At 40.9% G+C, this 15,517-nt stretch overlaps 1 protein-coding gene across 1 annotated transcript; it reads right to left on the bottom strand.

Annotated features, from left to right (window-relative positions):
- Positions 1-302: 302 nt before the first annotated feature.
- On the bottom strand, positions 303-15,173 carry LOC311130312 (hydroxysteroid 11-beta-dehydrogenase 1-like protein). Its single transcript, XM_084163042.1, has 6 exons — positions 14,881-15,173; positions 2,939-3,069; positions 2,037-2,240; positions 1,760-1,853; positions 1,190-1,355; positions 303-1,039 (listed from the first exon to the last, which is right to left on the bottom strand). Exons 1-6 carry the CDS (start codon positions 14,966-14,968, stop codon positions 862-864), a joined length of 861 nt encoding a protein of 286 aa, XP_084019168.1. The 5' UTR covers positions 14,969-15,173; the 3' UTR covers positions 303-861.
- Between the last annotated feature and the right edge of the window lie 344 nt (positions 15,174-15,517).

Raw genomic sequence — 15,517 nt, 5'->3', positions numbered from 1 at the left:
TACCAGTGTTGGGAAAGCTACTCTGAAAATATAGTTTACCAAGCTACCAATTACTTCACACTTAAAGAAGTTAAGCTACACTAAAGCTAACGTTAAGAAAAATATAGTTTACTTAACTGAAGTTACTTTGAAAAAGTAGATCACTACATCCAAACTACTTTGTGAAAAATTATCATATCTAAATCTGAAATATCATTGACTACAAATTGCTAGAACACATCACTCCCCAGTCAGATGTTAACATAATGTATAATATAGCCTATTAAACACAAAAAGTGAGAATTAGGCACACAAGGGTTTCAAGTGAGAATTAGGCCAGCATGATGCTGAAAAATAAATAATTATTGCCTAATTCACCCATATTTTATTATATTTTTGCAAAAACAGTAGTGTCTGGATCCAAGATGTTAGCTACATGGCAAAACATGTAGTTTACTACTGAAAACACTACCAAGATTTGAATTTAGTTCAACTACCACCAAGCTACTGCAAAATGTAAGTAAATAACTAGTTGAACTACATGTAGTTCACTACTCCCCAACACTGTTGATTACATCATTCACAAGCAATGAGAGAGGGGATGGACAAAGTTCAAATTGTGACATAAACGTGCAGAAATCTTACAATAATTTGTATCACAGAAAGGCAACCAATTATACAAAGAAGAAGACCAACAAGAACACAGTTTTACATGAAAAAATCTTTAAAAATACTGAACTGATTATCATTTAAAGAATGGTGTTTAAATTATCCATGTCAGAGAAGTTGGCTGTAACAGCATTTCTTTAAAATCAACAAATAACTCAAAAAAGGGAAAGATGTAAAGGCTTTATTATCATAATGTATATTTCAAGCATATGGTTAATATTTATAGAAGTAACGTATAGAAATGTCCCTGAAGTAGGGGAACCAGTCTCTGATGAGAGTGCCATAGTACCAGAACCAGGGATAGTAAGACTCTGTCTGTTGTGTGGCTCCAGAAGTGATGATGTGCAGAGCCGCCTCACTGGCCGGCCAGGCTTGGATGTTGGTGATCCCCCTGTAATACAAACAAAGGTGACTATTTGAAATGTGTCCAAGGATACTTGTATGTACTTGCATGTAACAACCATCAGGTCAATCATGAAATCATTGACTGTATTCCAGATTTAAGTTTACTTGACTGAACTTGGTATCAAAAATAGCTCACTTGACTTTCTCCATAGCTGAGTCTGTATCGATCAGGCCCAGGATGCAGATGGTGATGGACACGTTGCTCCTCTGCATGGCAAGCTCATGCTGCAACGTCCCAAAGAAGCCGTTCAGGGCAAACTTGGTGGACGTGTAGGGAGCCACAAATGGACTGCACATTTTTCCTTAAGGACCAAAACAATAGCCAGTCATAGGTTCAGGGTCACTTAATGGCGCATTTCCATTCAGGATTTACTCTAGTGTTTTACCCAAAAGGATCAGACTTTTCTGTTTCCATCTACACGGGCCAACACCTGTGTCTCACTGGGTCATGGCTCCGGTGGACCTGCTCTCACTTGTGGCCAAAGCCAGGCCACTGGTACTTTTCAGCATGCATTTACATAACAATGGCTAACTGTGGACTTCAACACCTTCTCATAAAGCAAATGTATTGATGATGCAGAGGTTGTTGCAGAGGTTGTTGATTTCCCTAGTATAACGTAAGGGTGTATTCACTAGTGTAACACTGGTGTTACAGTCGAAAAGCAGTATTAGAACACTTTGTGTAGAGAGAAGAGCTCTCACTTACCTAACAAGGAGGAGACGACCACAATGGAACCCTTACTTTGATCAAGGGTAGGCAGAGCTGTCTTTGCCATCTGTAGATAGCTGAGGAAATTCACCTGTGAAAAAGAAATGAAGCAGGAAGAACTAGTTAGTTCGATTCCCAAGGGGGATGGGCAGTATGAAAATGTATGCACTCACCACTGTAAATTGCTCTGGATAAGAGGATCTGCTAAATGACTTAAATGTATTAGTATATAATGGTATGTGATATAGCAGTACTTGTGATTAAGTTACCCCACCTGCATTAACCATCTAGTGTGTTCCACATCTCCATCCCACATGGCGAATGGGCTGGGTCCTATGTGATTCAGCACCAGGTAGTCCAGTCCTCCCAGCTTGTCCACAGCAAACTTCACCACTCTCTCTGGGTCAGAAGGATTGGCCATGTCTGCTGCTATGTATAGAGCTTTCTGGGCCCCCAACACCTGGCATTTCTCTACTACCTGCAATACAAGCAAGTGATGTTTGCATAAGGGTAACATAATCATGAAAAACATTAAGTAATCAAGTTTTATTAGACGTATGTACAGGATACACATGGTATACCATCCAATGAAATGCTTAATTGCCGGTTCGTTCTCGACAATGCAACAACAATAAGAAATAATATAAGATAAAAATACGAACATAAAGTAAATGGCTCATTAGAATACAATAAACATTTTAGCATAAGTATAATACAGGAAGAAGGGGGATTGGGGGCAAGTGTTTAAATTGTGTAGTATTAGCAATAGTAAATAAGAGTCTGGTAGCAACAGTTGTGGTGTGTGTAGCATGAACGTGTATGTTAGTGTGTGTGTATGTGTGTATGTCTGTGTGGGTGTGAGCGTGAGTGAGCAGGTGGTCAGTCCAGTTCAAGTGTTCAGCAGTCTGATGGCTTGTAGATACAAACTGTCTCTGAGCCTGGTGGTAACAGACCTCATGCTCCAATACTGTCTACCCAACGGTAACGGAGTGAACAGCTCGTGGCTGGGGTGTGTGGGGTCCTTGATGCTGCGGGACTTCCTCAGGCACCGTTTCAAATAGATGTACTGGGCCGTCTTCACCACCCACTGGAGGGCCTTGTCATAGAGTTAAGTGGGAGAACTAATGGCTAGAGACATTGACATTGACGAAAACACCTAATTGAAGTGGTACTGACCTGCTGTAGAACCTTTTCCCTCCTGGCTGTAATTACCACCTGGGCACCAAAGCCGGCAAGGTGATATGCCATTTGTTCACCTATACCCGCACTGGCACCAGTCACCAGGACCCGGGCACCCTTTAACGACTCTGAAAACCAGCCATATTGAAAGTCATTACAGTAGTCATTACTTCTTACAGTATAGTTTGTCTAAATGCAATTCAAAAGGGAAAAACAAAGACAAGGGGCTAGAATGGGGACTGTTTAATGTCGACGTAAGGCCTATCAAGAAAACGTACAACTGATGTGGTGTAAAGTACGTGCTGTATCCTAGACCTGATGGACAGTTTCCTGGCATCCAACTATCATGATGATATGGATCTTTATGTCTGTCTAGGACTTAGTGTATAATACAATGTGTAATCTATACAGGCACATGCACAGATAGGAGTCAACCTGTGACCAGCACATGCCCCTTTGCCCTCCCACTTGCCAAGTGCCCTTTTGGTTGGTGATATAATATGTACAGTGCATTCGGAAAGAATTCAGACCCCTTCACTTTTTCCACATTTTGTTACGTTACAGCCTTATTCTAAAATTGATTAAATAGTTTTTTCCCTCATCAATCTACACACAATACCCCATTATGACAAAGCAAAAACTGGTTTTTAGAAAACTTTTAGCAAATTTATAATTAAATAAAAATCTGAAATATGACATTTACATAAGTATTCAGATCTGGTCTGTCTGCCCAATATAAACGATCAAAACTGGCGGAGGAATAAAAATAGCATAAATAGGAAAGTATACCAGTTTCATTTGAAGACTAGGATGTTGACAGCTGTGCCATACAGATTGCAAAATAGTTGGGAAGAGATTTTTGATGTACCGATTCTATGGTACAGGGTGTATGAGTTCATATATAAAACGATGCAAGATTCAAGACTTCGTGCTTTTCAGCTAAAATTATTATATAGAATTCTTGCCACCAACAAAATGTTGAATATTTGGGGCATACAATCATCGAAGCTCTGCAGATTTTGTTGTGAGGATACATAATCAATATACAATTTATTTTGGTATTGCCCTCAGGTAGCCTGTTTCTGGTCTCAGGTTCAGGAATGGCTGAAAATACATAACATTGATGTAAAATTTACCCTAGAAATAGTACTGTCGGGAGATCTGGAGAGACCGGATCAGTCAATTACTAATATACTAATACTCTTAGTAAAAGTATTTATCTTCAACTCGCAATCTGTGGATTCTATTCGATTAGATAGATTGAAATTGTATGTTAAACATCACAGCATAGTTGAAAGATATGGTGCATAGAAATCCGAAGAGGGTGGCCAGCAGAGATAGGTGGGATGGGCTGAGGGAAGCTGAGGGTTGGGATGTGGAATTGGAGACAAGTGGGAGTGGAGTTGCTGGGCGGGGGACAGAATGAAGGTCAAAGATAAAAGTAAAAAAAATACAGTCAAAATAAAACATAACAAAAAGTCAGTCTGAATGACACTGAGGGGCAATGTTGTTACAGCTAACGCCTGTTTGTTTGAGGCTGATGCCTTGCAGGTGTTTGTACAAATGCATATACACACACTCTCATTCAAATGCACACATCTGCACATACACAGACTGTGGGGGGGGGTCGGATGGTTGAGGGGCAGCTCTTGGGGAACTGTGGGGGGGATTTTGGAGGGCTGGTGGCCGGGAGCTTGGGCCGGTGGCTGATGGATCGCTGGTTTGGGTCCCCATTTTTGATTTTGTGGGAGATCGACGTGCCCTTGAGCAAGGCGTTGACCCTGGTTGCTTCTGTGTGTCGCTCTTGATGGGAGTCTGTTAGATGACTAATGTGATGTAGTTGTTGAGCGGCTTCACTGCAAGTGTATTGTATGTTTTAAATATTCAATAAAACAAAATGTATTTAAAAAAAAAAGATATATATATATATTCTGACCCTTCACTCAGTACTTTGTTGAAGCACCTTTGGCTGCGATTACAGCCTCAAGTCTTCTTGGATATGACGCTACAAGCTTGGCACACCTGTATTTTGGGAGTTTCTCCCATTCTTCTCTGCAGATCCTCTCAAGCTCTGTCAGGTTGGATTGGGAGCGTCGCTGCACAGCTATTTTCAGGTCTCTCCAGAGATGTTCGATTGGGTTCAAGTCCAGGCTCTGGCTGGCCCACTCAAGGACATTCAGAGACTTGTCCCGAAGCCACTCCTGCGTTGTCTTGGCTGTGTGCTTAGGGTCGTTTTCCTGTTGGAAGGTGAACCTTCACCCCAGTCTGAGGTCCTGAGCACTCTGGAGCAGGTTTTCGTCAAGGATCTCTCTGTACTTTGCTCCGTTCATCTTTCCCTTGATCCTGACTAGTCTCCCAGTCCCTCCCAGTCCCTGCCACATCCCCACAGCATGAGGCTGCCACCACCATGCTTCACCGTAGGGATGGTGCCAGGTTTCCTCCAGACGTGACGCTTGGCATTTAGGCCAAAGAGTTTCTTGGTTTCATCAGATCAGATAATCTTGTTTCTCATGGTCTGATAGTCCTTTAGGTGCCTTTTGGCAAACTCCAATTGGGCTGTCATGTGCCTTTTTCTGAGGATTGGCTTCCATCTGGCCACTCTACCATAAAGGCCTGATTGGTGGAGTACTGCAGAGATGGTTGTCCTTCTGGAAGGTTCTCCTATCTCCACAGAGGAACTCTGGAGCTCTGTCAGAGTGACCATCGGGTTCTTGGTCACCTCCCTGACTAAGGCCCTTCTCCCCTGATTGCTCAGTTTGGCCGGGCGGCCAGCTCTAGGAAGAGTCTTGGTGGTTCCAAACTTCTTCCATTTAAGAATGATGGAGGCCACTGTGTTCTTCGGGACCTTCAATGCTGCAGACATTTTTTGGTACCCTTCCCCAGATCTGTGCCTCGACACATTCCTGTGTCATGACTGTCCTGACAGTGGATCGAAGGACCCTCTCTCTCTCCCACAGGAGAGGGAGTGGGGAGAAGTTGGACAGTTTCATGACTTAACAACCGGTCGTAAATACCGTGCAGACATTCTCTTCCTTGCCATGAAGTATTGGGAGAAAGGACCCCTTTGTTGACACAGAGATTCTTCCCGCCAAAACTCCAATATCCAAAGTGGATAATGAAACAATATTTATACTTCAAAGAATGTGGGAAATGGTTGTTGGGGACTTAAAGAACAATCATGTCGAATTCGTTACTATGTTGTGATGTCATTAAAGACGGTGGAACAACATAACTGTATCTCTGGGGGTGTACACTTCCCAGTTATGAGGTTTGCATCTAATTGTTGTATAAAACGAATGATTAAGTATAATAATATGTTTGTGAAGATAATCATGTGATTTTAGCATTCTAGATTAGATGATTATTTTCCATATTGACTTGTTCTCAGTCAGTGGCCTAGCCCAGATGAGCACAAACATGATGAAACACCCCTTTTTCTTCTCAAGTATAAAACCCCTCGTGACGAAATTCACACTAGACCAAGCAGACCACGGTGTAAGCCGGATGTTGCAAATGGTTGAATTTCTACCAGACCAGGAAGCTACACGGCTTCAAATGGTTAGACCAGAAAGACCAGAAAATGTGAGGCGTTAGTCCACACGTTTGAAATGGTGAGAAACTCTGAAACTCTCAACCTCTAAACGAGGTGAGGAAGAAGATAAACGCACTACACCTTATCATATCAGTCTGCAACTGGCATGTATAGTCATCTAGAGAATTTTCACTAAAGACACAAGTTGGGAAGGACAATCCCTCTCCGACAACTGTTGGTACATCTGAAGTATCTATTCTAACAGATCAACTATACGAACTACAGAGTATGCTAAAGTACCCATTCTAACCACCACCACGACCAGAAACTCTACCAAGGACATTGGGATCTATGTTCTGCAAACCAGAGTCCTACATCATCAACTCAACTATCGAAGACAGCTACACGTAAATACATGTTGCATTTCTAATCCGAATGAGCGGATATTAGGGTGCTAAGCATTCGTATTTCCGTGAGCGTAGTTTACAAATGTCCGATAGGTGAATTCCTTTGTCTCTTCCTCCTCCCCCCCCCCTCTCTCTGAATCCGCCATTGTGTTATAACCAAACTGTCCTGTTTTGTTAGTCCGCTAGACTGTATTTACTGTATAATGTTAGTGGGTTTTATGTAGTCTGGAATTGCTATGGAGTTAGTAAATAAATAATTGAGCCAAGTTGTTTATTGCTGATTCAGCAATAAGGTTAGGGTTCTTACAGGGTCAAGGTTTATGCGACGTTCAGAATGAGACTGATAAGAGGTAATTATTTAATAAGTGACCTTGCACACTCTTGCCTGCATCTAGCGGATCTATGGTGTAATCATTAGTCCAACAGTTGCAATAGAGAGTTGCTATTGGAGAAATTCTTGTATGTTTATTACCACTTTGTTCCGTTTTTTGGCAGAATGAATACACCCGATCACACGCAAACACAGTTCACTTTCACAACAGCCACATACAAACAGCAGGATCCCTTTGATTGTTGTATAATTCCTTCTGGCATCTAAGTGCTCTCCTCCTCTCACCTTTTTCCTTTGCTTGTGGACTTTAGTGCACAACACATCAGCTTTCTGTGACCAGGTGAAAAAACCTTTCCAAGCCAGACCTTCATATCATAACCTCTAACCGCTACACACAGCCTACAGTGGCTTGCGAAAGTGTTCACCCCCCTTGGCATTTTTCCTATTTTGTTGCCTTACAACCTGGAATTAAAATGGGTTTTTGGGGGGTTTGTATCATTTGATTTACACAACATGCCTACCACTTTAAAGATGAAAAATATTTTTGGGGGTGAAACAAACAAGAAATAACACAAAAAAACAAAAAACTATTCACCCCCCCAAAGTCAATACTTTGTAGAGCCACCTTATGCAGCAATTACAGCTGCAAGTCTCTTGGGGTATGTCTCTATAAACTTGGCACATCTAGCTACTGGGATTTTTGCCCATTACCACAGATTCTCAATTGGATTGAGGTCTGGGCTTTGACTAGGCCATTCCAAGACATGTAAATGTTTCCCCTTAAACCACTGGAGTGTTGCTTTAGCAGTATGCTTAGGGTCATTGTCCTGCTGGAAGGTGAACCTCCGCCCTAGTCTCAAATCTCTGGAAGACTGAAACAGGTTTCCCTCAAGAATTTCCCTGTATTTAGCGCCATCCATCATTCCTTCAATTCTGACCAGTTTCCCAGTCCCTGCCGATTAAAAACATCCCCACAGCATGATGCTGCCACCACCACGCTTCACTGTGGGGATGGTGTTCTCGGGGTGATGAGAGGTGTTGGGTTTGCACCAGACATAGCGTTTTCCTTGATGGCCAAAAAGCTCAATTTTAGTCTCATCTGTACCTTCTTCCATATGTTTGGAGAGTCTCCCACATGGCTTTTGGCAAACACCAAACGTGTTTGATTATTTTTTTCTGGCCACTCTGTGTATGGCTTAAAGTGGTCCTATGGACAGATACTCTAATCTCCGCTGTGGAGCTTTGCAGCTCCTTCAGGGTTATCTTTGGTCTCTTTGTTGCCTCTCTGATTAATGCCCTCCTTGCCTGGTCTGTGAGTTTTGGTGGGTTGGCCCTCTCTTGGCAGGTTTGTTGTGGTGCCATATTCTTTCCATATTTTAATAATGGATGTAATAGTGCTCCGTGGGATGTTCAAAGTTTCTGATATATTTTTATAACCCAACCCTGATCTGTACTTCTCCACAACTTTGTCCCTGACCTGTTTGGAGAGCTCCTTGGTCTTCATGGTGCTGCTTGCTTGGTGGTGCCCCTTGCTTAGTGGTGTTGCAGACTCTGGGGTCTTTCAGAACAGGTGTATATATACTGAGATCATGTGACACTTAGATTGCACACAGGTGGACTTTTTTTAACTAATTATGTGACTTCTGAAGGTAATTGGCTGCACCAGATCTTATTTAGGGGCTTCATAGCAAAGGGGGTGGATACATATGCACGCACCACTTTTCCGTTATTTATTTTTTACAACTTTTTGAAACAAGTTATTTGTTTCATTTCACTTCACCAATTTGGACTATTTTGTGTATGTCCATTACATGAAATCCAAATAAAAATCTATTTAAATGACAGGTTGTAATGCAACAAAATAGGAAAAACGCCAAGGGGGATGAATACTTTTGCAAGGCACTGTACATCGTTGTCACCATATTAGCTAACAACATAATCAACATAGTTAGTAGAACTAACTCATTAGTAAACCCTCTAAAATAATGCAGTACAGCAAGCAGTTTAGCAGTTACACAGGTGGGCCCCAGTGGCAATAAATTAATAAAAGCAAAAGCTTATCTTGACTTGGAAGAGTTCCATTGTTGGATAGCCATAGCCAGCTAGCTAACATAGCATCCCTGTCTGTTTGAGCCGGGTGTTTGAGTAGGCTAAACTAGCTAGCTGCATTCGCTAGCTAAGTAAGTGAAGGTGAAAGTGGAAAAAAATATAATGAAATATAGCTAGCTCTCTCTCTCTCTTGCATCTCCTTCATTTTTGAAGAAATTAATTTGTTCAAAACTGTTCAACTATTGCCTTTCTCTCTCTTTGAGTCAACTACTCTCCACATTTTATGCACTTCAGTGCTAGCTAGCTGTAGCTTATGCTTTCAGTACTAGATTAATTCTCAGATCCTTTGATTGGGTGGAAAACATGTCAATTCATGCTGCAAGAGCTCTGATAGGTTGGAGGACGTCCTCCAGAAGTTGTCATAATTACTGTGTAAGTCTATGGAAGGGGGTGAGAACCACGAGCCTCCTAGGTTTTGTTTTGAAGTCAATGTACCCAGAGGAGAACAGAAACTAGCTGTCCTCTGGCTACTGTAGACCTTCATTGCAAAACTGTTTTAATCAATTATTTGTAAATATGTAAATATGTTTAGCATAGTTTTATCTAAAAAGGTTAACTTTGTTAATGTTTGACTATTTTCAATTTTTTTCTGAAATTCACTGAGGAAGATGGTCCTCCCCTTCCTCCTCTGAGGAGCCTCCACTGGTATGTATTAATTTGTGGATGTCGATCAGCCATTTCGTATGATATGTTGCGAATTACAATTCTATGATATGTTACGAATTACAATTCATATGACATGTTACAAATTCCAATTTGTTGTGGCTACCATTAGCTAGGTGGCTAATGCTAATGTTAGCTAAGTTGCTAATGTTAGCTAGGCTAGGGGTTAAGGTTAGGGTTAAGGTTAGGAGATAGGTTAAAGGGTTGAGGGTTAGCTAACATGCTAAGTAGTTGCAAAGTAGCTAAAAGGTAGTAAGTAGTTGTAAAGTTTCTAATTACCTGGGTGGGCGTATAACGCGAACGTCTAGCAACCCAAACAAGGTTGTGTGTTCAAATCAATCACGGACAACTTTAGCATTTTAGCTACTAATAACAATTTCTTAGCTACTTTGCAACTACTTAGCATGTTAGCTAAATCTTCCCGTAACCCTAAACCAAACTTTAACCCTTTAACCTAATTCCTAACCCTAACCTTAACTCTAAACTTAACCCCTAGCCCTAACCCCTAGCCTAGCTAACGTTGGCAACATAGCTAACATTAGTGTTAGTCAAAAATAGAATTCGTAACATATCATACTTATTGTATATTCCTTAGAATATCGTACAAATTGCAATTCGTAATATATCATACGAATTGTAATTCGTAACATATCATATGAATTGTAATTCGTAACATATCATATGAAATGGATGATGGATACACAAATTAATACATACCATATAAAACGTAACATATCATACGAATTTGAGTGTACCAGATTTTGATTTACTATGTTACGTCTACCCCTGAGTCCAGGTTGACCCCCCTCCTTTCATTTCTGCCTTAAGTAACCTTCTGTCTTATGTAACCATACCAAACGTAACATACTCATTTGAGTGTTACGGATGTTCCTTTACTATGTTATGTCTAGTCTATGAGAACAGGATGGGCTGCTAGACGTTCCTGTTACAAGCTCACCCATCCACCCCGACCAACCACCCTCCTTACATTTTTGCCTTAAGTAATCTTCTGTCTTATGTATAGCAAATGTCACATATCATGCTAATTTGAGTTTTTCCCCACATTTTTTTTAACGTTATAGCCTTAATCTAAAATGGATTAAATAAATGTTTCCCCTCATCAATCTATACACAATACCCCCAATGACAAAGCTAAAACAGGTTTTTAGACATTTTTGCAAATGTATTAAAAATAAATAACAGAAATACCTTATTTACATAAGATTCAGACCCTTTGCTATGAGACTCGAAATTGAGCTCAGGTGCAGCCTGTTTCCATTGATCATCCTTGAGATGTTTCTACAACTTGATTGGACATGATTTGGAAAGACATACACCTGTCTATATACGGTCCCACAGTTGACAGTGCATGTCAGAGCAAAAACCAAGCCATGAGGTCGAGGGCATTGTCCGTAGAGCGCAGAGACAGGATTGTGTCGAGGGTACCAAAAATTGTCTGCATCATTGAAGGTCCCCAAGAACACAGTGGCCTCCATCATTCTTAAATGGAAGAAGTTTGGAACCACCAAGACTCTTCCTAAAGCTGGCCGCCCGGCCAAACTGAGTAATCAGGGGAGAAGGGCCTTGATCAGGGAGGTGACCAAGAACCCGATGGTCACTCAGAGCTCCAGAGTTCCTCTGTGGAGATGGGAGAACCTTCCAGAAGGACAACCATCTCTGCAGCACTCAACCAATGAGGCCTTTATGGTAGAGTTGCCAGACGGAAGCCACTCCTCAGTAAAAGGCACATGACAGCCCGCTTGGAGTTTGCCAAAAGTCACCTAAAGAACTCTCAGACCATGAGAAACACAATTGGTCTGATGAAACCAAGATTGAACTCTTTGGCCTGAATGCCAAACGTCACGTCTGGAGGAAACCTGGCACCATCCCTACAGTGAAGCCTAGTGGTGGCAGCATCATGCTGTAGGGATGTTTTTCATCGGCAGGGACTGGGATTCCAGTCAGGATCGAGGGAAAGATTAATGGAGCAAAGTACAGTGAGATCCTTGATGATAACCTGCTCCAGGACACTCAGGACCTCAGGTGAAGGTTCACCTTCCAACAGGACAATGACCCTAAGCACACAGCCAAGACAACACAGGAGTGGCTTCGGGCCAAGTCTCTGAATGTCCTTGAGTAGCCCAGCCAGAGCCTGGACTTGAACCCGATCTAACATCTCTGGAGAGACCTGAAAATAGCTGTGCAGCGACGCTCCCCATCCAACCTGACAGAGCTTGAGAGGATCTGCAGAGAAGAATGTGAGAAACTCTCCAAATACAGGTGTGCCAAGCTTGTAGTGTCATACCCAAGAAGAGTCGAGGCTGTAATCACTGCCAAAGGTGCTTCAACAAAGTCAACAAAGTACTGAGTAAAGGGTCTGAATACTTAAGCAAATATGATATTTCCTTTATTTTTCTTCTTTTTTTTAACATTTGCAAACATTTCTAAAAAACTGTTTTTGCTTTGTCATTACGGGGTATTGTGTGTAGACTGATGAGGAAAAAAACTATTTAATCAATTTTAGAATAAGGCTGTAACATCACAAAATGTGGAAAAAGTCAAGGGGTCTGAATACTTTCCGAATGCACTGTATTTGTTGTGATAATTGCATTGTTTGCTCTATAACCTGTTAATTCATATACCTTGCAACCGTGATATATAGACCTAAAGGCTGAGACAGTAAGAAGACACAGTGGCAGAATAAATTCAACCCCACCTTTGTTTTATCACAAAACCGGATAACAACCTCTGTCCAGTGAAGTCCTCAAAGCATATTGCATGTACAGTAACAGACAGTTACATGACCTACAGCATGGTCAAGCAAGTTAATGTTTGCGACATTTTCAGACCACTAAACAACTATTGATTTAGAACCACAGAGAGTTACCGCAAGTCGCGCAAAGATAACAGGAGCTGCCACCACTATTCCAGCACCATTTCAACGTCATCAAATCACCTCTGCTTAGTCTAATACAGTGACAACTAAAAGATACCAAAAACAATTTAGTCCAATCAACGTCAGCTAAATATGCTGTGGCTGTCCATGGTTCTGATTTCTGTGTGTGTGTGTGTGTGTGTGTGTGTGTGTGTGTGTGTGTGTGTGTGTGTGTGTGTTTGTGTGTGTGTGTGCGTGCACGTTCGTGCAAGTAGAAAAACATGTTGACTCACCCTACTTGTAGAGAAAAGCCAATGCCATCCTCCTCTGTTTCATGTTGATGAAATGGGCTATCACTCTGTCATACATTACACTCTTATTTTTTGTTGTCCTAGGCTACCTGGCTAAAATGCTTGCTCGCTACCCAATCTTCCATTCATGGGCAACGTTAGCTAGTTAACATTAGCCTTCTACATCTAGCTACATATTGAACTTCCATCCTCTCAGGCCAGGGGCACAACGATGTAGGAATTAATGGTTGGATCAGAATCACCATTATAATCATTGGCTAGTACGGATAATTAAATAAAACCACAAGTCCAAATCCCTATCTCCATCAATGGCTAATTTAGGAAAGAGACAATTTTAGCTAGCTGGCTAGCTAGCCACCGGAGGACAACAACACAAGAAGATGTAACAATTCAAGTTTTCTGTCAATGACCTATGCTCTCAATGGGATTTGATAGGAGTGATGCCAAATCCAAGCTGGCTTCCCTTTACACTTTTTTTTGGTGCGCCAGGACCATTCACAGTTGAGCTCGCTCAGTTTAGCTCAATGCTGATTGTCAAATTTTTTTTATACTTTTTTTGTCAAGGGAGGCAAAATGCTCGCTGGCTTCCCTTGCCTTCAATGCTACGGGCGGCAACCAATGTCATACTCGTTTGGACCAGACAGCATCAGATAGATGACATACACATAGAGAGACAGAGGGGCACTGTTTCGCTCGGATGATTTCCCCTGTGAGATACATTCAGACTCTTGCGAATTGAAGGAAAATTATGAAACACAGAGAGATGAAGGATTTGTATTTATTTAGTAAAAAAATTTGGGAAGCCTGGTTTCACTTGGCATCCTTGAATACACGCCACTGGTAATGAGGGGCATTTCCAATGTACTTATAAAAAAGCTTCTCCCAAATGATATACAATTTAAACTAAACTTTGCAGCAAGGCATTTCAAAACCGGAAAGGCCTATATCAGATTACCTCAAATGTATTATATTCACTTTGAAACAGTTGTACTTGATGAACTGGATTATCATGAATTCCAATTTGATCATATGAGGTTATCATATGATCTTAAAACAGAAGGTCCTCTTATAAGGTCACGGTCACAAGAGATGCACCATCAGGCAATTGATAAACAATTAGACACACAATCAAGCGCTATCACAGTCTACCGTTTTTACAAACCAAAGTGCGATTTCATTCAATTTTGACAAATACAATACTGTTCTTGTGTTGAAATACTGACAGTGTGGCTTACACACGTTAGATGTTATTACTATTTGAACCTTTCCCTGTTCGAGGTCTAGCCCCGAACCCAACTATATCAGTTTGATTGTGTAGTTTTGTTGCCAAACCTTAACACTTCTCTAGTAGCCTTCATCTACCATAATGTTTTGCGATTTGTTTTCTATAATTAATGTGCCGGTATTTTTCTGTCTCAAAGACACAAGCCTGGTTCCATCTGTATTAATCTGACAAATTAATAAAACAGTATACTGCCTTTATGTGCAATTTTAGTGAAACTGAATTCTTATGAGGATTTGAGGTTTCATAAATCAATAGCGTATCATATGTCTGTAATGTGTCACAACTGTCGAAGTGCTGACAACCACCCTCTGAGGTTCAACTGGTTCAGGGGCTGTAATAACGAATTATGTGATCATAAAATCGCCTGTAGCCAACAAAAGGTTGCACAGACCAGTCAAGGATTGTGAAGCTAAATATATATCTTACCTGGGTCTAAAGTGGGTCCACTCCATTGGAAAGCAACAAAAGCTGCACCTATAGAACCAACTACTAAGAGTTTAGTAAAAGCCTTCATTTTGCGACTGCTATAACCTACTCATTGGTTTCATGCAACTATTATTTGTTGTGAGCCAAACAACATAACAATAAATAAATAAAATCCCCACGATAGATATTTAGATTTATACTCTCAAGCTTCTCTGCACTTCAAGGTCCCGTAGTCGTTCAGAAACAATTTTTTTGTTGGTGAGAAAACATATTTTATAAGAGGCTTATCTCATTCAATGTGAAGCAGGCTGAGTCTTTTATACTTGAGACAGCCTACCATTGTGCCCCAAATCCAAGTGTCATAAGACCTGTATAATTTTTTTTTAGGGCGAGGTATTATTATGGGGATTGGATTCATGCAGCCTGCTAAATGATTAGCGAAATCAAGTAGGGTACACCAACCACACAATCTGTCATTTCCATCATAAAGTGCAATACAATTATTATATTATTATTATTGTTATTATTATTATCATTATTTTTATCAGTAGTATTATTATTTAATATAGGCCTATTATTATCACCTTCATTATCACCGTCATAAATATGTTTCTGACTTTATTGTGCCTGGATTATT

Source organism: Coregonus lavaretus (genome assembly GCF_964263955.1).
Source record: "Coregonus lavaretus genome assembly, chromosome: 6".
Taxonomy (NCBI): Eukaryota; Metazoa; Chordata; class Actinopteri; order Salmoniformes; family Salmonidae; genus Coregonus; species Coregonus lavaretus.
Note: the sequence above shows the minus strand (reverse complement) of the source record. Positions and strands in the feature narration are given on the sequence as shown.